This window comes from Phallusia mammillata, chromosome 2 (assembly GCF_965637545.1).
Source record: "Phallusia mammillata chromosome 2, kaPhaMamm4.hap1.1, whole genome shotgun sequence".
In the NCBI taxonomy this organism is placed as follows: domain Eukaryota; kingdom Metazoa; phylum Chordata; class Ascidiacea; order Phlebobranchia; family Ascidiidae; genus Phallusia; species Phallusia mammillata.
In genome coordinates this window covers 12,208,779-12,236,185 of record NC_137253.1, presented here as the reverse complement: position 1 = coordinate 12,236,185, position 27,407 = coordinate 12,208,779, and the positions used below count along the sequence as shown (strand labels likewise).

Here is a 27,407-nt window from a genome sequence, read left to right as displayed (position 1 = left end):
ACGTTAAGCCTCAAAGAGTCCGAAAAATCGCCGGACATGTTTAATTCAAGTCCCTGATGAAAGACAAAAAACACAAACTCTCCCGCCCCTTGTCCCACAAACTCCTTTTCCGCTCGGAACCGATCCATTAATTCTTCATGCACCCCCGCTTTCAAATCCCGAGGGTTTTCGTTGCCTGTCTGATTGTGTTACCAACGACCGGTCTGCAGCATTAGAGGCAACGCCACTGAACATTACCGCGCCGAAAATGCACCATTAATAATGCAAGGCAACGATTTGACTATTTATTATTCATCTCAGTCCGTCGCCGCGTCTCTGCCTCACGCCCACGAACACATATTTAAAATCTAATTACGCTGTTTTTTTATTATTTCCTGCTCTTCGTGGATCCTGCTACGATGCGCCCTTTCTTTTCTCGTCTGCCCGCATTGGATTTTTTGTGTCGATTGAACTACTCTTTGGCGCCCTTCAGCGAGTGAACGGGAACGTACTGCGAGTCGGAGGGTAAGTGATTTAGTTTTTAAGGCAGTTTTCCTTTTAAATAAGGGTTCTGTTTAGCAATTGGATTCATAAGTTCGATTTGAATTTAAGGCCTTTAAAAAGCCAAACTCTGTTAGATTTACGATTTATACAGTGTTCTTGCGTGTAGTATAGGTAAATACACAAGGTGACACTCACGCCCAGGATTTATAAGCACTGATGCTATTCCCATGCACGTATTATAGTCATTTAATACCGAATCAGCCGCAGATCGCAAGGCACACGTTAGCTAGACATTCCCTACAATTGACAAATGTTGCACATTTTCTTCGCTGTCGTCCCTAGTGATCCCAATCGTTTATCAGTAGAGCCCAAGTGTCAATTCAGATTATATTTTCTCGTACAATTTCTTGAGAGACGTTGCGATTCGTATATTTGATCGATACAGATTTCATTTGCACGAATTTGTCGAGGCATTCCCATGAGACGGGGTGAGCAAAGGTTAATTCGAACCATTCGTCGCCTTTCCAATGTCCTTACTAGCTCTCGTCAAAAAGTTGTTTTGCTGCCTGCTATCGATCGCTTCATATGCAGACTGGTCAATGTTAATTTACCCGACGAAAATTGACTTCAAAAGAAGCATTAAAAATTAATTACTGGCGACAATTAAACGCGCGAATGTTTGTGTTTGTAAGATAAATTTTCCAAGTGTTTAAAACTGGTTAAACATCTTAAAATTGACGAAATAATTATGGAGACGGATCATTTACTGTTTGGCTTTTTCAACGTTGTCGCGTGCAGGCTTTAAACATTTATGACATGTGTTAATATTCTTTGCATGTATAATGGTGAGTGCGGCGGTTGGTGTTTAGGCAATTATAAGCTTCAAACTTCTAGCGTATAATGACAAAGTACTATTGTGTATCGCTATTATAGAACACAGCAGCAATATCGGGTAGCAAACTCAAGTCAGCGTACGTTTAATTCCAGCACCTGACAAACGACTTGATTCGCAATACCACATATGCCTTACATTGATAATAGCCGAAGAATCGTGTGGCCATGCAATTCCATACCCGGGCGATTTGGCGCCTCCCGTTTGATATCCGAGCCTTGGCAATAACTTATACCATCTCAGCCAGCTTTTCTGTCTCACCCTGCTACCCGGCTGTCGTCGCCTTTCATGTGGTAGAGTGTTCACCCTTAGGGAATCTAGTAATGCAATCTGTCGCCGTAACTAGCGATCGCGTTCAATCGTTTGCCCGGGGGATCAAGCTCTGATTCCCGGCGTTAATCTGATCACAGCCCGAGGACTAGCCGCAATTCGGTTAAGTCCTTCCTACACCGTTGTTCCCTACTGTCTTGGGACACCCGATATAGCTGCATGCCCTGATATTGTTGTGTGAGATGCATCAATAATGCACGATAATGCGGTTTGGCTTCGGGAAAAGGAAAAATGACGCCACTCGTCGGCAAAACACGTTAAAGATAATTTTGCTTGTTTTCGGTCATTTTTGCCACCTTTTCTACATCAGGGTGTTTCTTGTGTTTTCACCGCTTTAAACAAACTATACGTCAAGCGAAAATGGAAACACACTGTTCCTTGGAACCTAGATACGGGCATTTAGACGCTTTTATGGTTATTGTGATGTCAAGTACAAAAATTGCCTATTTTGTTGCACTCAGAATATTGTAGTCCTGTTCCCCCCACAACCGCAACACGAACGTTTTGAAATCTAGTACATAAATTCGACCCAAATATATTTCTTAGTATTTCACAATGTATACAAAATTTTCAATTTCACTGCAGGAAATGTAGAAAGAAATTTTTAATGCAATCTTAAAATATAACACTTCCAAACAATTTGGCAAAAAGTCCCGTGCATCTGTTGCGTAATCTCATAATTGGCATTAGGTAACCCTTCAACCGCAGTTATTTTACCAAACAAACGGCTTATCGCGCATATCTTATTCTGCATAATTGGAGACATGCAACCTTATCGCATCTGTTCAATATTTAATGAATTTTACAAAGTCAATGAACGATTTCGTAACACGGCGTTTATTTTTAAAGGAATGAAATCGTGTTTATGAAATATTAACGTTTTAAGCTATGTAGTCCACGCACAAACCTTCATAAGGACTGCTGCTAAATGACATAAAAATATTGTGCAAAACTTTTTTTCAAAAACATCAACCAATTTTTGATCGCAATTTTGAAACTGCAGAAGATTTTTAAAGAAAATCTTTCAACTTTTAATGATCAAAACATCATGTACTCACTAACACCGGCAAAGAATGGCGTGATGCCAAGCGCTGCCCTTTAACATTTTGCCGGTATCTTGTTTTGGTTAATAATTCATGTCATCTGTATCGTAACCATGATGTGTATCCACGGCCTTAGTATCTACAGGATCATCTCAAAATTTTGCCTATGTAGGTCATACGTGGAGACAGTATACACTCGGTATCAAATGTCAAAAATCGACAACGTGGTATAATTCGTAGTGATAGTTAGATGTTGTGGGTTAATCAGAGGATCATTGAAATTGTTGTATTTTTTCGTCCACACAACCAATGACAACCATTTTTTTTCAATTGAATGTATGTTTGCCAAAAATGCCTATTTCATAAAATGTAGCTTAAAAGTTTCATCAGCAAAATAGAAACTTGAAATCCTTATCAAATAATAAATAATTGAATTTGTAAAATTTCCCATTATAATAATAATTGTCGTCACTAATAGAATCACGAATGAAAATAGCATCTAGGGGTCTTCCAGCCTAGCCACCCTCTGCTAATCGTGCTTATGAATAATTCACCCACCTTGCTTCTGACGGTAAATATGAGTCCCCAGGCGGCTCGTCCAAGACCCCTTATTGGCTTGTGAATTATTGAAAAGCTCCTGTGCTAAGTGACGGATTATTTTGTGCTCGCTCCACAAATTGCAGCCCGCGCGACGAACGTGCCGCGAGCTTTAATGCAATTTTATTGTGCCGACGTGCCAACATTGATTCGTACAACTGTAAACGTGCTCTCTGGTGCCCCGTAACGGAAGTAGAGGAATTTGTACTTAATTTTCTTTTAAAAAATTATGTGTCCTAACCTCACGAAATGCTTATATGGGGTCTTTGACATGTGTTTTTTTACAGGATTCTTAACGTTTAAATTGGTATTTTTAATTCAGTTAGCCAATATTTTAATGACTCGGATTGATTCGCTTTACGGTTGGTTTTTACTTAAGTATACGACATGATTTGACTGGAGTCAAATTAATATTGTTGTTGTTTTGTGGATGAACCTTTTTATAAAACAGTCCTAAATCTAAAAAAGTCAAACTTTTTACTTACTGTGATCAAGTTTCACTCGAGTCACGAACCACCAAGCAACTAGAACAATTCGACTATGTTTAATCTTTAACACGAACGAACTGCGCTTTGAAATTAGCGGTATCACCTACAGCTTGTCATTTGACTTGACCCATAACGAACAAGAAGCCTAAAACTAACAACTCCTGCATAACCCGAACTCGAGCGTGTTAAACAAATCGCACCAGAAAGAAAACAACAACGCTAATTCAATATTGACTATTTCTGCGTTGAACAAAGCATTGTGTGAACTCAGTAAGTTCGTCGGCCTTCTGTGGCGTTTAGGGAGGACTTCGTGGCATCCCAAGTATACATACCTGGTACAAGCACAAACAGGCTCTGTTCGAATGTAGTTTCGCCCTCTTTCAACAATTTAGCGACGGTTTTCGTGTTTACCCCTGTGTTGTATCAAGCAACAACCGTTTGCAACTTGATTAATGAGACTTAATAGGGACAAATTGGTGCGGGGGAATTCTCTTTTTTTTTGTTAATTACTATGTAGATAAGTTTGCCGGTTTGTTGAAAGAGGTAAGGAGCTTGTATGTGCCATATTGGTTACCAAAGGATATTTTTTTCTTTGGGATCTGCAGATTTTAAAAATAACTTTGATTAGGTTTTAGACTATACTACTACTTGTATTATGTACGAATTTGTCAAGAAACTGTCAATGCTTCAAAGTATTGCCATCTGAGAGCTATGTTATTATTCCTTACGTTTTTTAATTTTTTTTAAATGCTGGTAATTAATTAGGGGAAATGTACGTATATTGAAATCCTAAAAAATTTTGAATGATTTCACACTTTATTGAAGTTACTCGTGATTTTATAAATTTTACGAACAGTTTTTCGATATATAATATAATTTCCCTATTATGTTTCGAAATGTGGTTAACCACATCCGTATGGAGTAAAATCGTAGCAAGGTTTTTCACTTTAACCCTCTGCCAAGTTTTGATGTTTATTTGTTGACACTGAATTTGACCTTCCTCTTCCCTCTTGCGTGTGGTTATTGACATCGATTCGGTTTCACTCAGGTTTCCACTTCAGGCTGCTCTAATGGGCAACTTTGCTGTGTTCGGAAATTGATCGGCAAACGAAAAATCGCGAGACATAAAAGCCCGTTGACTAGTAACGGTTCTTGTGGGGTATTGGAAAGTATTGAACGTGGTTAGTTCGTATCCTTGACGGTGCGTATAAACCGTCAACAGGGTTCACCTAGAAAAGCACTTTGCCAAAAAAAAACGGAAAGAAAAGCGGATTACGTTTTTTGTCTCTAGTTGCAATTAACCTGTTCGTGTCTAAGATTGGATTGAAATTGTTATTTCGTTTTCAAAAAATTGCGGGCCCATACATGACCCTTAAACTTCAGGGGTATTGATAAAATCAATAGTTTGTAAGTTATATATGTAAAAAATGCCTAAAGCTTTTTTATAGAGTCTTGTCGTTTTCCTGTTTAACATTACCCAGAAATGTTTTTCAAGATAAAAAAAAACGCCAAACTGTTTGAGCAATTAAGCTTAGATTTGACTAACAATATAACAAGCGTATTTCATGTTCACGTCACCCTATAATAGCACGAGCAAGCATGAACGTATAATTTTGCCAAAGACCCATTCCGAAGATATGGGATGCATGGGCGAGACCCTCAACCACTCCTCGTGTTTTGCGGTTGCTAACAGCACGTAAACACGCAACAGATGGGTCCCGCGAGTCCCAAGGAGTTATGCACTCCATTTATGGTGCAGCTGAGACGGGCGACAGACTCGCATGCCTTCGGTTACGTTCCTGATACGTGTCTGTGGTTGCGGGATCGCTTGACAAGTAGTTATTATTGCACCGCAGTCGGATTTCTCGCGTCTGTCAACGCCCCATAGTAACTGAAATGCCATTTGAATGAACGACTGTGGGGATATGGCTTGGGACGGTATAGTAATGTTACATGTTTCTGTTGGTAGTTTTTCCTATACTTTACTTAAGATGTAGTAGCACGTTTAAAATACAACTAAACGCCAAAAGGAAAGTTGGAAAATGTAATACTAAGTCCTTGAGAGCTAAGTCACCCTTGAAGGGGACTTCATCACGTGTTTATTGACTCTTAACGTGTATTCCGGAACTCAGCGTGTATGTTTTCTCGCGTAAATGTTTTGTTTCACAATCTATGTGACCCAAAATCCGGATTTTTCATAAGGCGTTTAAACAAGCATAACACATTCAAAAGCAAATGTAAAGCTGTGTGTAAAGTTGTGTTAAAATCGTCGCGTTGACCATATGCAGAGCTACAAACCAATGCCTATATTACAGCGGCGCGACAACGCGGTCTCACTGAACTATATCTAATCTACAACATCTGCAGTCGGTTATTTGCGGTCGTGTAGCGACTTAATAGCGCGATGACACTCGCACATTGCAATGTGCCGAATAAATGTCACAGTTTCAATCAGCATCTCTCCGTTTCCAACTCCTACTAGCAAAAATCTTCCAAACGAAGCCGCTGACTCATACACAAGCGCTCTACACTTCAACAACACACCGCAAGAAAATATAGAATAACCCTTACATTGCGCCAATCTGAACTGTAGTAGCCTTGATCATTAGGACCGGTTTGCCACGCATTTGCTTGTGTCATTATTGGATTAGGACTCCATGTTATCGTCGTAATTCAATTTTGCCGCTGTACGTCGGCACTCTGTTGATTAGGCTGCCTGTCCGTCCACAGGGAGCGTTTCGGTCTACACGCGATGATTGTATTCACACTCCTGAGAGATTCGCAATGTCCCGGGCAAACAGATTTGTAATATATAGTGTGTGTAATATATACTAGCAATATATCGTTTTACACGCGTTAACGGCTGTTGTTCTGTGTTCCTGGAAGAAACTGCTTCCCTTCATGAACATGTGTCAAAAATATTTTAGCGTTGGAACTTTAGTTGAATAAGTTAAAGACAAGCGTTTTTATCTTTTTATTATAAATTTCCTCTTTCCAAAGGTCAAAAACAAAAAACAGGTTTTCAGAAACTGAATTTGGAAATGCTGTGTCAAGTTGGTATTTTTGTACCGCTGTTTTTCACTTAAAACTGATAATTTTAAAGCACTTATAAATGCTACTAGTCCGACCACCCACCCTGCGAAGTTGGTGGTAATCATAAAGTTGCAAGACACGACTTGGATGACACTTTTGTCGTTTTGGTGTGATATTGCATGATTTGTTGAAGTGGTGCAAACCAATTAAGTTGAAATGCAACTAGTTTGAAGTTCATGAAATCATCAAGGCTCATCATGGTTTGGTACATGTGTATTTCACTTTTACAGCATAGTCAGTAACCAAAAAGAATAGGATGATGCAGATTGAGAACCGGTTGTGTAGAAACTATATGTCCAAAATCCAAGGACGAATGACTTAATGTTTTCACGAACTTAAACAAACTTAAACTACCATAAGGTTCACTTTTCATCCACCAAGCTATCTTTGAAAGTTTAAAAATTGTTGCGAGTATTGTAATTTTTTTCATAATTTTGTAAAAACAAATACAATTAAAATACTTCCCCTGGTGTTGGATCCTACAAACATTATGTTTTACCCTTTACAGTATTTTATGCAAACAAACGGTTTCTTGCACGATAGTCAATGTGTAATGATATGTCACCGAAGTCCAATGGCAAAGGTTAAACACCGCAAAAAATCGGTCTGGCTGTGTGTGTTTAACACGGGATTTATGTGAGCACAACGAACTGTTTACTATTTGCACCGAAACCCAACACCCAAGTACAGACTCTCTTGTAATCCAACACAAGTTCCGCTCTCTCAAGCCTAAAATCCACGCAAGGCTTCTTGAGATGCGCAATTTCAATTCCTGTATCAATTCCGTGTATCTCGTGCCTTCGAGTCAAGGGCCCACTTCAGCTTCGAGAGGTCCAATTACGCACCTCCCACACTGCTAGGCCGCCACTGAACTGAAATTACAGGCTTTACTTTAATCGCTCTCGGTGGATTTGTATATTCCACTTCCTATTATGGTCTCAACGTCAAGTCCCTGCTCCATGGGGACATCTTGCGGTGGAACGCGGTGGTTTTACGCTACATCGCCTCCTGTTGTCGCTGTTTGACATTTAAAGTGCCTGCGGTCGGTTTCAAAGTAGGCGCACCGCACTGATGTTGTCTGTCCGACCCGAGTTTTAGCTAGTTTGTATGAGTGAATTGTTTGCTCCAGGTGTTTGAGGTCAACGAAAACACTGTTCGCATGAATGTTTTTCGAGTGTGCGTGAATTTGCAGTTTGCTTTTTGTTATGTGCCCTCCCAACAGTGTAAGAGAAAACTTCTATGCAAAAATATTGCCATGTCAGCATTCTAGTTTATATACTACATGGCAAATTTAACCCTTAACACATTTACCCTTATCTGCCAATTGCACCCCTATTTTTGTTACCCACGATTCGCAACGTCACCGTCGAGCACCTCCCCTTATTGACGTCATAATCTGTCGAGTGCCCCCCTATAATACGGGCCGTGGTGTTTGAAGCACCCTTGGACCCAAATGCATTTTTGCGTACTCTGGACGAGCCACTTGTCCATGGCTGTTTAGATGAAGCGGGTCGAGCGCACGAGAGTGCTTGAGGCTTGAGTGGCAGCGGTCGGTGTCAAGGGCACTTGACATAACGTTTATAGTTACCGTTGGCTCCACACAAGTGCGCTACAAGCCGTCCGGCCATTCGACTCAATTTACATTGCTTTGGTTTTTTGTTCTACCGTATGAGCTTGATTGTAACTGTCCGAAAACGGTTCGGTAATTTGGTTTACAACCATTGCGCTTTGCTAATTGAAAATAATAAGTAGTTTGAGTTTGAATTTATTTTGTAAGATGTGGTTGTTAAAGCGTTGACCTATAGCGTGCCAGTTGTGCTGCAAATATTCTGTTTTAGTGTATATTGGTTAGTTTCCCAAAGTGAAAAATTCACCATTTAGTTTTCAATCCCCCTACACACCAAGCCAAAAAACAAGAAAATGCGTAAATATATATTTTCCTGAATTGAGTTCAAAGCAGGTCCAACTCATTTAAGCCCACCATAAAAGATTGCCGCTTGACAGCTTGCATTTCGTCCATCGAAACCAAACCATGAACGTACTTCATTCCACAAATCCCTGTAATATATTTTGACAGCCTTCAATTGTCCTCTTACAAAAGGCATCGAGCGTTGTTAATGCGATGCTTGGCGTATGTGAAGTGCTTGTTATCATGACTGCGATAACGCCAAGTAGCTCGCAGAGAGATTGTCGCAAAATGTGGAATATTTCAACTTTTATTACATGTACTATTTGTTTGTCTTGCTCTTTTCTAGGTCCAAAGTTATACGGTTGTGGACTTGTGGTAAAAATGAAGAAATTTGAAACATCTTTACTCGCGCTCTTAGAAAGTCGTTCAAATTTGACACGATTTTAAATCAATTATTTGCAGTGCAATAATAATCTTTCGACAACAACGCATCTCCAAAAAAGCCAATGTTTTTAGCTACGAAAGCATTCACAGCAGAATTCGTATTTTTCAGCCTTAAGAAGTTTTTTGCATCCTTAGGATAGGACATTTTAACTATTTTCAATGTGCTAACAAAAAGATTTATTACATATTATAATTTTATCTTTAAGTGTAGTCATACTGCCTCTGATATTCTAAACTATTTCATCCGTTGTACAGAATTCGCCCTGTTCAGTGGGCGTGACGTCATCGGAGAGACATCGTCTTTCGGACCAGGGAAGTTCAAGTCCCAGTAACAAGCGTCGAAAGCCGGACGGAGAAAAACCCACCAAAGTGGTAAGTTTCATGAAATAAGCTATTGCTGCCAGGCATAATGTATAACCAGTAAGTTTCATACCTGTCTATAACGTGTCATCTTGCTAGCTTGTACTTTACTGTATTGGTACAAAGTGATCAAAATTTATATTTACATGTTAAGAAAAGCGGGTTGGCATTTTGTATAATTGCAGTGTACAGTTTTTGGCAACAGACAGCGTCTAGTTTATTTTTCACTACGTTCTGTGCAGTTAACCGTAAATTATCATCGGCAAATCGCAAGTTTGCCCATGCTTTATTGCACTGGTCTTTTCCCTAAACTGGTAACAAACAAGCCAAACCAGTAGTTACTCTTCACAACCGCTTCTTCGTGTTGTTGCAGGATGGCAGTGACCAGAGTGACACCAATGTTGTGGTGGACGACGACATATCGCCGGATGAGTCCAGTGCAAAGCTACGAGCCAAGTCACCCGTGAAGAGATCACGTGATCCCTTGCCGTCGGAAGAAAGGCGGTAAGACGCAAGTAATAGTGTATTAAAAAAGACTATATGTTTCTAATGTTAGCCTCTTTGGTATTAGGTCTAAATTGGAAAGATTTATGTTAATCACTGTTCAGTGCCAATACAAACCCAAAGGTGGCATGTTAGTTTAACATTCTTATGTGCACATCAAATACACGACAGATTTTACAGCGTGTTTGGTTACAGAATGTTTTACGTATTATACGGCCAATCTGGAATGTTGGCACAGTAGTTTGGTACTCTAGATCAAATATATCTCAAACATATTGCACTATATGTATGAACCTTTCATGTCACAGTAGTCATGTATGAAAACCTACCACTTTTACAGTTCGATTTAATAAATAAATGTTATAACCTAACAAAAGTTGAAAAACAACAACAAAAATCACTGTTTTTTTTCAAGAGTTACCGTTCTCCAGCATCATGTAAATTTCAGCGCGTACAACACTTAATTATTGGCCAACCCCTCCGAACTCGCTACTATATATTTCGTCAGGTCACCACGAGAAAATATCGTGTCTTCTAGCACTCAGCCGAACAACCGGAGTGGCGACAGTACAAGCAGTACTCCCAACCCTACAGTGAGCAACGGAGCTGTGAATTCAAATTACGGTGTCCCGGTCAAAAAGGAGGCCTCCTCAACAACAGTTAATTCGAGAAATAAAGAGCCCACCTCCTCAGTAAGTTCTTTCGTATTTTTTTGTCAATGAGGCAAAATTAAATTGATTGTAGACGGTTTGACAACATATTTCCTTGCAGAGCGAAAAATCGGGTAGTCCTCGTTCTAAAACGTCAGTGAGTCCTACGTCATCGGCACAAAACAACAACGGATCACGTCATCGCTCGGTCAGTCCTAGACCCCCCGCGCAATCAATGATAGTTAACAGACGAGCGTCGGACGAAATGAGTAAGTTTAGGTGATACCGCGTTTATGGCGGAACAAACTACTGTGTACAGAAAAGTCCGTTTAATCGCAAACCAATTAGTAGCAAATCTTGTTTAAATACTACACCCCAAACTATGGCCTGTCATTATTTGCTGGTCATTACTCCGGTTAATTGCAAGTAGATGATCGACGAACTTGCGTTGCTATTACCTGAAACCGTCTGAATCTACTTTCATGCAGCTTCAAATGGTATTCCCTTATCTTACAGATCACCCACTACGTCCGCCAGTATCCTTCGGACTCCCTTTTCCGGGCTTCCATCCACCAGTGCCGATCCACGGGCCCCACATGGACGGGGAGCACGCCGCCCTCCTCAGTATGAGGAACCGGGCCCATCCCGCCTTCCCTGGTGCCACTCTGGGTCAACGAGCCCACGCACCGAGCGTCGGTTATGAGCTGCATGGACAGATGAGAGGAAGCAGCGTGTTGCCTGGAATCATTCCCGGTAGTGGAAAAGAGTAAGTGTCGCTGTAATAGATCTTTCCTCTTTAGCCACAGAGTTTTATACCTAAAATTCCAATAGCAAGTTTGTGAAGACTTATATTACTGTGTTGATTTTTAATCGAAATCTAAAACATACCGCCTATTGGCCACCTCATTCATACGTATGTTCTACTCACAGAACCTACTCCTACCACGTGAGCGCCGAAGGCCAACCTCCCCAACCGGTTCAATTTCCACCAGACGCTCTTATCGGACCTGGCATCCCTCGAACCGCTCGACCAATCCTCAGTCTTCAACATGGCGAGGTTGTGTGTGCTGTGACAGTGAGCAACCCGACACGACACGTGTACACGGGAGGCAAGGGATGCGTGAAGATTTGGGACATGAACGTCGCCAACGGTGTTTCGTCGTCACCTGTCGTCAAACAGACCCCGGTTTCGCAGCTTGATTGTCTGCAACGCGACAGCTACATTAGATCGTGCAAGTTGCTCCCCGACCGACGGACGTTGCTGGTGGGCGGAGAAGCCAGTAAACTGTCTATATGGGATTTAGCTGGACCAAGCCCTCGCATAAAGGTATGACGCTTCATATTGCTGCAGAGACTTTTCTCCACATGTAAACAGTTCTGTGTATCTCTCTGATGCTTTGTTTAGTACTTGACCTCGCCTGGTGAAATTTATTAGTAATGCAACATATTTTTCAGGCTGAGTTATCTTGTTCTGCACCTGCTTGTTATGCTCTTGCCACCAGCCCCGACTCCAAACTCTGCTTCAGCTGCTGTAGTGATGGAAACATAGCCGTGTGGGATTTGCACAATCAGACTATAGTCAGGTTGGTATCATTCCATCGATTGCCTTTTTACTATGTACTTGTATGGTAATCTGTCCATTCGAATCAAGGGTGTTGTTTTTTTCATGGAAAAACGTAATAAAATTTGCTAAATTGGTTTTACTTTAAGCGCAAGTATTTACGTGAGCATAATTTTGAATTTCCAGCATAAATTTTGAGTTTCAAAGTATAATACTAACTTCTAAGTATTCTGCCTCATAACCAATAGGGTTCAACTTTTAACCATAACTTTGCCTCACAGACAATTCCAAGGTCATACGGACGGTGCAAGTTGTGTGGACATCTCACCGGACGGTACCAAGCTGTGGACAGGAGGTTTGGACAACACCGTGCGGTCGTGGAACCTCACTGCTGGCAAGCAACTCGATCAACACGACTTCAGCTCACAGATCTTCTCACTTGGATATTGTCCAACGGGTGACTGGCTGGCCGTAGGGTAAGTTTTTTGACAATCCGTGATCAACTTTTTTTCGTTGTTGTTACAAATGACATTAGTTGTGTTTTAAATCGTGGAGATTTTTAAACGGTTTTGGCAAAGCTTACTGGGATGCTAATACATCAACCATTTGTTACTTTTGGGGACCTACGTACTCATTGATACTAAGAGGAAATTTGACAAGGCCTAGACAATAATAAAACAACGACCGATAACTTATAAACTGTGCCCAACTCTATGTTTTAGTAGCAATAAATTGAAAAAAACCTTCTGGAATCATAAATACACCCGACAAGAATTTCTAGTGACACATTTAATATTTGTATAGAATGGAGAACAGCACAATCGAAGTGTTACACGACAGTAAACCGGACAAGTACCAGCTTCACCTGCACGAAAGTTGTGTGTTGTCGCTCAAATTCGCCCACTGTGGCAAGTGGTTTGTCAGCACTGGCAAAGATAATATGCTCAACTCATGGCGAACTCCATATGGAGCAAACATTTTTCAGGTACGTTTCACATATACTTCCTTTGTTTTTATATCAAGCTTACTTGATTTTCAAGTTTAAACACATTCCACAATAACCTATATTGTTTTCTTTTTTCAACAACATTTTTTATGCAGACAAAAGAAACGTCGTCCGTACTGAGCTGCGACATTTCAGCCGACGACAAATTCATTGTCACCGGCTCTGGCGACAAGAAGGCCACATTGTATGAAGTCATGTGATCCCAACGTCACAGCTCACGTGATCACCGTTACGGGTCACCGCACATCGTGATTGCCTTACACCAACCGAATCACTTTGCTCACCTGTACATGTTTGCAATGGATTTCAGTCGACTCACGTAGCTCATATTTTGACCGAGAAAGTCTTTCCTTATGCGATTTAACGGTAATTTTTGCGCGTAATTTGCACTCCCGATTATGTCCAGGGTTAAAGGTCATTTGCGGACAATTTGCGTTTGTCACTTCACCCTGACAAAAAAATGTATCTCTACTGTGCCGAGCGTTGCTCGCTATAAAATTAAAAGCATGCATTCGTTGTAACACTGCGATCTTGCGGAGTTCTCTTGAGCATGCATCTTCTGTGCTCTTATGTGTTCATGCGGATGCTTTTACAGACATTTTCGTCGAATTTTACGTTACTCGATACAGTTCCAAACACTTCGCGGTTATCTGTCGTCATACAGTATACGTGTGTTGCTTCAATGGTGTAGTTTTGGAATGCTTATTTTTAAGGTGTTCCATTTTTGCAATGATTTGGTGTCTTCTTCACTCGGTTAAGAGTTTTTTATTGCTGCGGCCATAAAACATATTTTTGACATATTTCTTTTCTGGGCAAATATAACTTATTACAGATTACCCACTACAAAGTAGATGGATTAATCTGTAAGTACTGATTTTTGACTTGGCTGTTTTGACTGAACCGAAGTCTTCAGCTCTGCCAATAACGTTACAACTCTGTAAATAACTTACTTTTTCCATGTTCGCTGTTCATTTTGTTCTCTTCGTTCGATTTTTTTCGTTCCACAAATCTTCAGGCCGCTCCCACGTGATAAACGTCACTCTGTCGTGTCATGATTTGTCTGCTATGGAATATGACCGAATTATCGAAATCTAAGATACATATAGGTACTGCGTCTAGTGCATTGTAGTGATTGTCGTACGTTGCCCGTATCAGCAATAAACAAGCGTCTAGCATACGATGCTGATGTTGTTTATGTTGTCAAAAGAATGTTTTCCGACCAGGGACTAGCTCCTTCAAAGTCCTTTCAGCCGATTACAAACCAAGCCAAACTTTTCAGCACCATCAAATGTATGACCTATACCAGGGATGGCGAACCTTGTTAGTTGAATGGGTCAAACATGATATCAAAATTCGAAAAGAAAACGAAGTGGGTCACATATTTTTTTACATGTCAATGTCAAGATGCTTGTTGCTGCATCTTTTCTGCAAGTCTTGTAATCCTAGGTAGTTTTCAGTTTAATACACGCAGCAGTCATATCTGAGCTGAGACGATTCCTGGCACTTGATTTTATGAAATTCATGTGTGGAACCGAACAGCGTCAACAAAGGTACAACAAATCGTTTCAAGTTCTACGTTTAAATAAACATATCTGTTGCCTCACAATTGACTCAACAATCTGTATATTGAGAAAATAGGCAATCTGGCAAAGGACTTAAAGTTAACTGTTGCGTTGGTTTTTAATCTTGGAAATCTGGTAACCCTACCTATAGTAATCAGTATAAATTTTTGAAACTACAAGTGGGTCACTGGAATTTATGTGGTGGGTCACTTTTTGACCCGCGGGTCAGTGGTTCGCCATCCCTGACCTATACGCTAATGTCGTTTTCCGATATACCACATTATTACAAAACAGGGATTCTGTAACCTTTCTGTTGTGATGAGCCCTTATACTTTGCAAAGGCCCCGAATTTCGGTGTACCGATTGAACCTATTTGACGCATAGGCCTACACAAAGATTTACAGCTGTGCGCAATAGATAAATACACACATGCAAATGCGTGAGAAGAAACTGAAGTTACAATTGTGCAATGTTGAAACTTTGGCCTGTACTTGGCCATTTTTTGCAAACAAAGCAAAACACTCTTTCCCTGGTAAAGTTGACAACAATGGGAAAGATCTACATAAAAAACTTGTGATGTATCTCGAATATTCGGGATACCGATATAATTATTTTTTTCGCTTGATAAAGGCCAAATTTAATTGCTAAAACTGCCGAATACTTGGTTTCGGCGAACATAAATTTAGCCCATTGGGTATTTTTTAAAACCACAACCACGCTACTTAACGGTCAAACTACTGTGTCATAGACTATGATCAGAAATTTTCGGATCTTTGTTCGCAGTTCGAACACAACAATTCTGCAAATTTTGGCAACAGTTTAGTTGACAACTGCACCGCACATGACATTTTACCATAAACCTCTACATCAGTTCTTAAATCTTCAAAACATGCAACACACTTTAATGTTTACCCTGAAAAGTCACTAGTTTGCATTCAAATTTAATTTAATGATTAAATGATCAAACAGCAATAGTATCACATATAATAAGTTCCAAGCAAACTTGAACAATACAACACAAATCAACAAAATACAGCACTCACTCTATCAAGAAACACTTAAAAACATTGCAATAATGAAATCTGAGAGCAGCTGATCCTTTCTTCACTACTTCACATATCCTAGTAGTTAAGTCGTACATAAAAACACCCTTTCTGAAAATGCAGATGAACAAGGTGTTGAAAGAAAATATACTGCAAATTGCAAGTTTACATGCAACGAACTTTCACTAACACTACAAAACAGGGGGCCTACCCAAAAGTCCTTGTTATTTCACAATCGTTGTGCTTACTCATGACACAAATACGTAACAAGCCTGTGTACATACTGTCGATAGTTTGTTAATAGCAAAAGTAAATTACATAATTAGCGCAGTGTATGGCATCGACATGTTGTTAAAAGCATTTAAGACCGTGGTTGCACGGTCAAAATAACCGAAACAATTTGCGCGGCGCGGTTAACACCATTGCCATAGACATCAAAAAGTATGAATGATCTCTATGTTGGTAGTGCTGTGCAAATTTGCATGGAAAATTAAAATCGAAGCTAAAATTGCATTTTGATAAATTTAGGCTAGGCACTGCAATGGCGTTTATTTTTGTGTAAATTTATACATAATTTAGCATCAAATATGGATGATGGTGACTTCATGTGCGACAGTGACGTTGATTATGACTTGGTTAGTATGACAACTTTATATCTAGTACTTTTGCTTTTCGAGTTTTTATTGTATCAAACTTAATGCATTGATACTGTGACACTGAGCCGACTTCACTGTGGTTCCCAAGCAGTTGCTTGGCCATTGTGAGCCAGTTTCATCTGTGCTGTATGCCCAGTTGTGGCATCGCACAAACTAGGTGATGCATGGGGTTGTACCCTGTTGCTCCCAACAAACTGGAGTGCCGTTGGATGGCTACACTAGCCAATGCGGCCGATCTCTCGTCACCAGCTGCACTGATGAGACCTTATAGGTCGAAACAGTGTGCACTGTCGTGCAGCTTAATGTGGACTAATTGTACTTTATGTAAATTAGCTTTGTCCCATTGTACTTTTTGCGCTATTATGTGCTCTATCGTCATTAAGGCAAGTCCCTGACTGGGTACTTCATGACCCATCCATACAGGCCTAGCCTAATTTGCATATCGTCGAATTTTCCATTTCGTACGTATTTGTGTTAATGTTTTTGTCTTGTTTATCCTCTTACATTTTGTTACGCTAGCGATTTCTGTTATCTGCCATCAACCCGTTGAGGTACTTGTTTTGTGTCTTTTATTACGTTTATTGTCGCATGCGCCAATAAACAAAAAATCGCAGCTTAATGTTTTGTACTTTTGATTTTATAGTTTTTATTGTATATATCTTCTAATTACCAGCTAGTTAATTATCACTTGTACGGTTTATTGGTAATGTTATAAATTTAAGCATACATTTTTGCAAAGTTCAAATGTACTTGTTTAAAACAGGAATATTCGGAAGATGACAACTCAGAACCTGATGTTGATCTCGAAAATCAATATTACAACTCTAAAGCCCTAAAAGAAGATGACACAAGGCTTGCTTTGGAAAGTTTTCAAAAGGTCTGTTTTGTGTGCTGAAAACTAAAAGTTTAAAAAATAGTCATAAACTTTTCCTGTAATGAATTATTATTTTTAGGTCCTTGAGTTGGAAGAAGAAAAGGGAGAATGGGGATTTAAAGCATTAAAACAAATGACAAAAATCAATTTTAAACTTGGTAAACATGATGAGATGATGTCAAGATACAAGCATCTTTTAATGTATATTAAGGTGAGCTTAATGTTGTTAAACTAGTCTGCAGAACACAGCAGTTCTCAATGAGAATTTTGACGGGTAGGACCAACATGTCCTGTGTGCACGCATGCAGGATCAATTTCAGTAGGCACAAAGCAAGTAATATAGGTCATGACAGGACAACTAAATGCCTTTGGCGCAAAATTTCCATGTTCAACCAAACAAAATTGGCGTGCAATTTTAAAAAGTGCTGCTGTACTCAGCAGACCGCTGTTAACAATGTTTCATTTTTGCCATCAAATGTTTGATGGATGTGGCTGAAACTTATACAGATGGTAGATATAGTTATGTAGATGTGCATCCCACTTTGTTTGTCCGGATAACCCTAGTATTTACCCCACTACCCCCCTAAAAGGGGTGAGTTTGTAAACAATGTCAGAATTGGCTAAAATTTGGATAGCTTGTATGCCATTTGTAGGTGTCGATTGTTCTGTTCAACCCCGTAGCCCTAACATTTACCCCACAAGCCCGCAAAGTGTAAAACGTATTTGTATGTTAATGGGCACCACAAACAAAAGATTTCTGTGGCACAATAATGTTACAAGGGCAACCAGTTGTATGTTACTCGTTTCTGACTTTGTGGGTTGCTTGGTGGACGTTTTTGCGCCATGGCAGTTAGGGGGTTGTTAACAGCCCTATGATGTAAGAAACATTAACGGTTGTTGCTCAAAACACCTCTAGTGGTCGAAATTTTAACCATTGGCAGATTGGGCTTAAATTTTGCAGTACTATTGATTGAGTCATTGAGGTTTCATATTTTTAAGTTTGTGTGTGTTGAACCTTGATTAGTTATCCTACTAGCCCCCTAAAATGAGTTTTTGAATTTACATAGTTTGTACTCGATATAGCATATTTAAATATGCACAGTACCAATCGGAAGAGCTACTAACACGATACGTTACGCCTGATCCAAAAGTGCTTAATTTTCAAAATGGTATATCTCAAAAAATGCTAACGGTTAGGGCTATTAGGGTTGGGGTAAGGTATTAGCACTTAAAATTCAATAAAACTAACCCAAAAAATGAGTTACTAATGTAAAAATTTTATGTAAATATTTCCCAACCCAACCCATTTATAGCCACTAAATAAATAATTCAGCTCTTTATGCCACCTATCGAAAATTAAGCACTTTTGGATCAGGTGTAACATATCGTGTTAGTAGCTCTACCGTCGTCCGTACCAATCACTGTGTTTGTCTTAACAATACCAAACTTACTCATTGTTATCTATTGAAATGCAATATCTCCAACTTTGCATGTGTGGGGACCCATGAGTTTTTGCTCGCAAAAACAACCAAGGTTATAAAAGACAGTGGATGATATGGGACCCAGTGTAAAATATGTAAACGAAGTATATTAATCTTTTAAAATAGGGTATAGTGTATGTGCAAGGGCAATATGTGCTAAGCCACCCTTCTAGTTTATTAGGAGTTTGTAGAAAAATATTTTTATTTAACAGAGTGCAGTTACCAGAAATTATTCAGAAAAGTCTATAAACTCTATCCTTGATTACATTTCAACTTCGAAGCAAATGGACCTACTTCAGCATTTTTATGAAACAACTCTTGAAGCTTTAAAGGGTACACCTGTGAATGTGATGCAAGGTGACAGGTTTAATGTGAACTTATACCATGTGTTTTAGATGCCAAGAATGACCGCCTTTGGTTTAAGACAAATACCAAACTGGGCAAGTTATATTTTGATCGAAAAGAGTTTAATAAACTTGCAAAAATTTTGCGCCAACTTCACCAGTCCTGCCAGGTAGATGAATAAAATATTTTCTGCTTGGGCATTGATTGACTTGGAAATTTTATTTTGTTAGACGCAAGACGGGGGTGATGACATGAAAAAGGGAACCCAACTTCTGGAGGTGTATGCATTGGAAATTCAAATGTACACTGTTCAGAAAAACAACAAAAAATTAAAACATGTATATGAACAATCCCTTCACATTAAATCAGCAATTCCCCATCCGTTTACTATGGGTGTAATTAGAGGTATAAAACTGTTTTGACATGCCATAAATGTTAACATACCAAAGAATTATGGGTTTATTTATTGCAATGACTTCAGAATTTGTAAGTTTGTGTATCCAATTATTTTTGGTATTTTGCAGAGTGTGGTGGAAAAATGCATCTGAGAGAAGGGGAATATGAAAAAGCCCACACGGATTTCTTTGAAGCTTTTAAGGTGGTATTGTTTACCATGATACACTTTTCATGCACATTTATAATAAATATTACATCCCTTAACTGTACTTTCGATTTTGTAAAAATGATGCACTTGACCTCAAGCCACACAGACTAAACTGAATTGAATAGTGGTTAGAATTAGATTCTTATCATGTTTCTAAACCCTTTTCCATCTTTTAGAATTATGATGAGTCTGGAAGTCCACGTCGCACAACATGTTTAAAGTATTTGGTCTTGGCCAATATGCTTATGAAATCTGATATTAACCCCTTTGACTCACAAGAGGCAAAACCATATAAAAATGATCCTGATATTCTGGCAATGACAAATCTTGTCAGGTAAGCATAGCATTATCGCCTGTTATCTTTTTTACGAAAACTTACATATATTTATCATAGCATTTCTTTTCTTTAGAAAACCTTGTTTTTTGTTTTTTAACCATAAAAATTCTTTATCATCCACAGTGCTTATCAGAATAACGACATTGCCGAATTTGAGTCAATTCTTGCAGCTAATCGTACTAACATCATGCAAGATCCTTTTATTCGTGAACACATTGAAGATCTCCTGCGCAACGTTCGCACCCAAGTGCTGTGCAAACTTATCACACCTTATACCCAGATAAGAATCCCGTTTATCTCAAAAGTAAGTTTTTAGGATAGAATTAACGTTGTGTGTTATTGAATATCATGTGTGTGCAGAAAGTAGCGAGAGTTGTGCTTAAAAAATAGTACTGTTTTAAGTCTTATTATGTTTAAGGAACTGAACATTGATTCGGAAGAAGTCGAAAATCTTCTTGTCTCCTGCATATTAGATGGGTATGTAGAGTAAACAAACCTAATTGTGGCTTAATAAAAGTTTATATTGGTGATCAAACAATCTGTTTATTTAGAACCATAAAAGGTCGAATTAACCAGATCGAGCAAGTTCTTGTTATCGACCAACAAAACGCCGCCAGAGCTGCAAGATACAGTGCCCTTGATCGATGGACTGAGCAGCTTTCTTCTTTACACCAAGTCGTTGCAAACAGACTCTTCTAAACGTCTCTTTCGATTCTTTCAAACCACACCTATTAATTCGTACGCTGGTTCAGCGATCCCATGTGTCTTTGGGACACGTTGAACCAACGACAAAAGCCGATTTGGGTATTGTTATTGCAATGCTGACACAGGATCAAGACATTTCTGGTTCTGTTGCACTTACAGATGATCTGGCCAGGATGTTTGTTATGTGTGGTTATTTTACGTTTTTTTTGCCTACGGAGCTTGGCGAATAAATTCTTGTGCAAATCAGACCCGTATTCAGAATTGGGTCTAGAGGCAAGCATTTCGCCATTTTCAATGTTTGGTTTTTCAAATGTCGACTCTGCAGTGTGCACAAGTCAAACATAATAAACTAGTATTAGGTCATGAAGTCCCACCAGAAAATGAAGGCCTGGCGTTTTTCTGGTCGTAGAAAAAGTCCAACAGGGCAATCATCTCAACTTAAAATGCCAGGGAAATCCAAGCTGCATTTCTTTCTGGGCTGACTGTTGGTGTTTGGAGGCTTCACGCTTTACACTTACAGGTTGCTTTTTTTCAAACAATATTCTTGAATCGGCGTGAATATTTTTGGGGAGATTCCCCAAAATGTTGAGTTTCGTTTCGGAAGTGATAAAGTTTCATTGTTAGTTGTGGGGATTGTTTAAGATGGATGCAGTAAAAGCCAGTGATATAGATTTGGACGAAATTATTAAGCATTCCGAAGACTTGGCCGAATTCGTTAAAAAGAAGCAGGTATATTTGCTGTGCTGTTTGCAGTTGACTGTGTGAATTCCTTGCATGACAATGCCCCGTTCACACTAGTCTAGTTGCATTGGCACAGATACCTTACTTTATTTTTAATGTCGCGTCCTCGTTCCGTATGAAAAGAAGAAAACTTTGTTTTGTAGTTCAGAACTCTTTTCCAGCATTTTTCAAAACTAAAGTAAGCTAATAGCAATGTTCCACCGTTCTGCGTGGTTTCAGTGTGTTGACTTAACGCACGCTATAGGACAGGGGTGGCCAAACTGCGGCTCCCGAGCCGCATGCGGCTCATTGAGCCTTTGATTGCTGCTCTTTGATGCTGCACATGCATTCCCCATCTTGCAGTTGTTTGACCAGATGATAAAACAATGCATTCTATCACGTATTAACAATAGACTGACTGTTTATCATTACATGTGGGCTACATTCCGAAAAGAACATTATTACACAGAAGCGTGCTAGATTGTGCATTGTCAAATATATTTTTAGATTTAAGCTGTAAGTCAGGGCTGACATTAAAAGCATTTTACATTTGTATTGCAGCTTCTACCAGCAATAACTACCAAGTTTAAACCTGTGTGTTTTATCTGTCAAGCTTCGCTCAGTCACTGTACAAAACTAGTAACTTGAAACGTCATTACGAAGGTAAACACAAAACTTTCCCATCATATCAGCATAATTTTAAACACCTTGCAGCCCAGGTGGAGACTCACAGTATCACCACACAACAATAATCATTATTTGATGGCTTACACTTCGTTGTGAGTGAATAAATTCGTTTTTTGATTTTTTTGTGTTGCGGCTCTTTTAAAACTAAGTTATGTGATATATGCGGCTCGAGTGTGAAGCAGGTCTGGCCACCCCTGCAATAGGAAAAGTAAAATTTACGCAATTTCACAGCAAATATGGCAAAACTGTTGTTTTCCTGAAACGTACGGCCATTTTTTGGATTGTATTCTTGTCAACAAATAGGTTTTGTGACGTATAAATAGTCTGTTCGACAGTAATGCTATGTAGACAAAACCAAAGTTTCGAATTTAGCAATTAATTGCAGTTTGGTAGCGCAGCAGGGGCGGCTCGTGCGAGGGGGCTGCGGAGCTGCAGCACCCCCAGTATTTTTACTTGACATTCCTATTCCAAGTTGTTGTACTAAACAATCTTTATATATAGTTTTTATGTTTGATCAGAATAACTTTTATGGCATTAATTGGCCATTTATTAAAACAAAATTAGTAAAAAATTTGTATTATTTAAAAAAATGTAAAAAAAAATCAAAATAATGATAAGTTATCTATGGCGGAGCTGCAGCTCCAGTTTCGTGACGTTTCATGACGTTTTCAGTTGTGCGCATGCGCACTTGGAAAAGCTACATGCCGGGCGAAATAGGCGAGAGGGGGCTGTGGCTCGCGCAGCCCCTCCCGTGACGTAGCGCTAGTTGTGTGGTCTGCTTCGCGTCAGTGAGCTCCAAAGCCAAACCCGTGTACTGTGTTTTTAAGTTCGACAGTGAGTGCAGTTAAATAATTATTTTGCTATCATTAAATTTATTGTTTGACTGTTAGTCGTGACTTTTTAAGATGACTGTAAGTGAGTTTCAGTTTTTACAGTGATCATTGAATTAAAAAAGTGTATCTAACACCTTCAAAAAGAAAAAAAAAGGTCATCTAACACCTTTTGAAAGACACAATTAAGCTTTATAATAAATAACTGAATTAAAAAGATTTGTGAAAGTATGGGACAAAATATCTGCTACTCCAATGTCATGCAGGAATAAGCAACAACAAGAAATACTCAGTTTTAGTTCCTATAATGCTACCAAAGAAAAATTAAATTTCTGACTGTGAAGTTAAATGCCTCACTGAAATTCAGGCAATATCAAATGCTGAACAAACAACTGCAAGCAACAGGAATTTTGAAATGAAGACAAAAAAAGAGTGAAGGCAATTTAAAGTGTGGATTTCTTAACACACCATGTGGACAGTATTTGCAGTCAAGTGCAATCATGTGTATTGATATAATGGATATGTACTGTTTGTCTAACAGTAGCTGCTAAATTGCTTCACAGGAAGTGTTTCTTAAGAATGAACATTCTACAGACAAGATAGTAGTGACACCAAGCACATCCTATTGTTGACAAAGAAAAGCTAGTTACTCAAATGAAAATGTTTTCTGTAGATCTGATGTTTGTGATTACTTTGAAAATAATTAATCTAGAGATGATGTTTTGACAAGTTAAATTACTAGGATGAAAAATCCTTTTTGCTCTTTCCATGATTCCTTCAAAGGCAAAACAGTTCTTTTTAACACTGAAAAAGATGCCAATTTTTCTGAGGAACACCAGTATTTCCAAAAGACTTGCACTTGCAGTGCTAGTACTAAATAGAAAAACAGTTTCTTAGTTATCATTTGGGATTAAGGAAAAAGCTATCAATTATCATGGCCAAACTATAACTTCATTCATTTTGGTTGGAAAAAGGAAGCACAAGATTTAAAAACATGGTTTAAATTTAAGTGAGAGTGTTGTAAATTTTAAAGCTTGAAGGCGTTTTGCAAAAGGAATTATGAGCTATTTGCCAGCAAGCAGCAATTATAGCAGTTAAGAAACTAAAATACAATTAATAGACTGTACCCAAAAATTCAAGAAAGATGTTTAAATGAACAAGTTCTGAAACCAATGTAATGTGGTTGTTAAATTTGTTAGTTATGATACCAATAAAAAGCTGTTTGGCTAGTTTTTTTGTGTGACAATAATCTGTGAAGTGTCATAGAATATGTTGAAAACGCTGACTGTGACTAAATTTACTTAAATGAAACATGACAATTTTTGTTGTCGAACTGAAATACTTCGACCTTTTTCGACTCATTTATATCTATTTTTTCTATATTCCTGTTGTGTTTTGTCGTATTTACAACCGCTTCGTTTCGAACTGTGCCACGTGTGTTTTTGTTTTTCACATTATAACTGAACGTTATTGTGTTTGGCCCGTCGCTGTGCAAGTATACAAAATACACAAATGATGCCGTCTACTGTTTACACTCGTGTACATTATTGCGTAACAAAAATTACGTCACAATGGAGTTGCCAGTTAGGATTTGTATTACTTGTTTTTCTACACAAAACAAATGGCTGGTTAAACTAGAAATGTAGCTTTTCAATATATTGCCAACTTATATATGTTCAGTAAAGGCTGTGCAGCACCCCCACAAATTTTAGGCACGAGCCGCCACTGTAGCGCAGCATAAATTAGTTTATGGTGCATAGAAAAAAGCGCGTAAATAGTCAAAGGTGCGCTTATAAAAAAGGTATGTGTGAATCAAAATCACTAAGCTTGCATGTTAGTGGTGAATACATGTCGTATGAAGTCCTGCTATAGCTGCTATTTGTAAGTTTAAAATTATTTGTACGTTTGAGACGAAGCATTACAATAAAAGATTATTATCTTCGTTAAGCGTTATAATGTCACACATTCGGTCATTCCTAGAAAGGCACAAGTTTGCCTTTCAGACATGAGCATGTGTTTTTTTAACAATTTTAAGCTGATTGGGTGGTGGTTTTGGAAGTCCCAGTTTCTAACATATTGACCAATAACTCGTTTTCCGAAATGTCGTAATAGTTAGCTAAACCTTGTTCCCGGAGTTTTTATGAAACCAATAAACCTGTACCTGTAATTCAAACCAGGTGTAATGTATAGAGTAAATTAAACCAAGTACCCCTTTCAAATCAATACAATAAGACTCAAATGACAAAATACCTGAAGGTGCACATAATTTACGGCAGTGTGGCCTCTCACACGTAAACATCATACTCACCACTAACTGGGGCGGAAATCCACCCTCGTTTTGTGATCAACCAGTCTGCCATGCTGAGCCAAACTATTTTCATCACAGGTAATCAGACGCGATTGTTTGCGCATAATCCTTGAATTTATGTGTAGTTATGTGGTATGTCTATGATATAACTTGCAATAGGAATACTTCAAAAATAAATTAAATGCGGTAACCTGAAATTTCGTTTTGAAAGAAGCACAAATTAAAAATGTTCTCGAAAGTTTGGATGGTCGTTTCACATATGAAATAGATTGCACCCCCAATGTTTTATGCGCAATTCGAAACTGATTTTAATGGCAATGTTATATTGTAGGCAACCCGCATTGGCGTATTACATTTGTAACCATAGGCGTCGATTTTTTAATTATTTGCAAAATTTTAGGGGAGACCTTTCCATGTTTTAAAAACATACATCAGCGGTTAAAACCCACAATCGTAGGAACACAAAGCAGTTGCGTTAACTGCTCCGTTGTCCTGGCGACCGCACGAAGTTATGACCCATATTCGGTTGCACGTAACGAAATAAAGTTTGCAGATATAACTTCCACGCAGTCAGATAATAAAGTTGCGACAGGATTCAAGTATACGTTGTTCAAGATGTTCATGCGTTTTGGCTGCAAAAATGCCTATACTAATGTATACTAATGTTTGACTAGTCCAGCGGTGCACAACCTGCGGGCATGAACATGTTTATTAAAATATATGTACTGGCGGCCGTGGCCTAAATAAAAACTCTTTCGTGAAATATTACAATTTTCAAGCTGCTCTAAACACATTTTATGTAACTGAAAAAGTATTACCAGCCTAAGGGCCATATGCGCCAGACGTTTTTATGCCTATTGTGTGCAAACAATGCGAAAAACCAGATACCCTAAGCGTCACAATATAGATAATGACGTTATAAACAGCTAAGACTGATCGTCAGACTGTTCAGCTCAATCTGCGCTTCAAGTTAGAAATTTATCTAGGCATTTTAGGCGCCATTAGATGGTTGACATATAATATATAATATTTCTTTACATCAGTAATTTTCAAACACAAGCAAGCAGCCTATTGGCCGGCCAGCCTGTGCTGAGAATAAAACAATTAACTACACATAACAATGCCGATTGTTACTGCAACCATTGTTACGTTGCACAACAAACCACGAGACACTTGCGTTTGTCATTGATTGTGACCTTCGATCGTACAAACAGCCGGTTTACGGCATAGGCGTGTATGTGGTTTTTCTGGCAATACTTTATTTCAAACAAAAAACAGGGGAGACAATACATATGTTGTCACCCCTGTTTTTTCAGGAGGGGAGACATGTCACCCCTAAATCGACGCCTATGTTTGTAACAATTGTTATGATGTCATCAAATTCAAGTTACTTATTTGCAATGGACTTGCGCCCCTGGCCGCTACAGTCGTTTCTTTTGCTTTTCGTCGATTGCGCCTCCTCTAAATATTGCTTTTAAAGATATTTATCTTGTCGAGCATTTAGGTTTTTACAACAAGCCGTTTTAAAAAACGGTTTCTAATTCATTTAGATGGAAACTTTGGACGCTTTCATTAAAGCCAAATTGTTCGAAATGGAGATGGTTTACGAAACAACCGACCCTTCCTTACCACAAGCTATCGAAAAAACTAAATCCCAGATTGTGGAAGCAAAGAGATTTTTGCAGGTGGACAACGAGTTGGTCAACGTAATGGAGGAAAAACTGCTGGTATCCTTAAAAGCTACAGAAATGTGACCATTTTGCAAGTACGATGTTGGTTACTTTTGAGGAGTTGGGTAAACTTTTTACCAAATTATTTTTGGTTTTGATGTTTTTTGTTATAGGTTGCCAAAAATTGTAACTGTTTTGGGTTGAGTACTGTCGTTTTTAAGCCAC

The 27,407-nt window shown here is 38.9% G+C and overlaps 2 protein-coding genes and 1 long non-coding RNA gene across 5 annotated transcripts in view; all 3 read left to right on the top strand.

Moving 5' to 3' along the window:
• Positions 1 to 14,537, top strand: part of LOC145212515 (transducin-like enhancer protein 1) — a 33,372-nt gene extending 18,835 nt beyond the window's left edge. For 2 of the 3 annotated variants that reach the window (XM_080080656.1, XM_080080654.1), the window contains exons 8-18: positions 473 to 504; positions 9,535 to 9,651; positions 10,013 to 10,143; positions 10,652 to 10,835; positions 10,915 to 11,062; positions 11,310 to 11,559; positions 11,724 to 12,120; positions 12,249 to 12,376; positions 12,636 to 12,830; positions 13,159 to 13,339; positions 13,456 to 14,537. In XM_080080656.1, the coding sequence (XP_079936782.1) occupies positions 473 to 504; positions 9,535 to 9,651; positions 10,013 to 10,143; positions 10,652 to 10,835; positions 10,915 to 11,062; positions 11,310 to 11,559; positions 11,724 to 12,120; positions 12,249 to 12,376; positions 12,636 to 12,830; positions 13,159 to 13,339; positions 13,456 to 13,560 (1,868 nt within the window). In that variant the 3' untranslated portion in view covers positions 13,561 to 14,537. The remainder of the gene's footprint in view (positions 1 to 472; positions 505 to 9,534; positions 9,652 to 10,012; positions 10,144 to 10,651; positions 10,836 to 10,914; positions 11,063 to 11,309; positions 11,560 to 11,723; positions 12,121 to 12,248; positions 12,377 to 12,635; positions 12,831 to 13,158; positions 13,340 to 13,455) is intronic. The other variant, XM_080080655.1, reaches the window with a different exon arrangement.
• A 1,900-nt stretch (positions 14,538 to 16,437) lies between these two features.
• On the top strand, positions 16,438 to 21,213 carry LOC145212057 (COP9 signalosome complex subunit 2-like). The gene is made up of 11 exons (XM_080080090.1): positions 16,438 to 16,600; positions 17,385 to 17,498; positions 17,575 to 17,706; positions 19,189 to 19,309; positions 19,372 to 19,490; positions 19,552 to 19,726; positions 19,846 to 19,919; positions 20,102 to 20,259; positions 20,386 to 20,566; positions 20,681 to 20,739; positions 20,814 to 21,213. The coding sequence occupies exons 1-11, from the start codon at positions 16,553 to 16,555 to the stop codon at positions 20,959 to 20,961; spliced, it is 1,329 nt and encodes a 442-aa protein (XP_079936216.1). The 5' UTR covers positions 16,438 to 16,552; the 3' UTR covers positions 20,962 to 21,213.
• Positions 21,214 to 21,291: 78 nt separating this feature from the next.
• Positions 21,292 to 27,381, top strand: LOC145212060 (uncharacterized). The gene is made up of 2 exons (XR_013856641.1): positions 21,292 to 21,696; positions 27,063 to 27,381. It is a non-coding gene; the product is annotated as an uncharacterized LOC145212060 (long non-coding RNA).
• Positions 27,382 to 27,407: the final 26 nt, after the last annotated feature.

Excerpts from the sequence above, each read along its gene's own strand:
- LOC145212057 (XM_080080090.1), top strand. The coding sequence starts at position 16,553 with ATGGATGATGGTGACTTCATGTGCGACAGTGACGTTGATTATGACTTG. Across the intron at positions 16,601-17,384 it reads GTGACGTTGATTATGACTTG|GAATATTCGGAAGATGACAA; the intron begins GTTAGTATGACA and ends TGTTTAAAACAG. Across the intron at positions 19,310-19,371 it reads AACTCTTGAAGCTTTAAAGG|ATGCCAAGAATGACCGCCTT; the intron begins GTACACCTGTGA and ends CATGTGTTTTAG.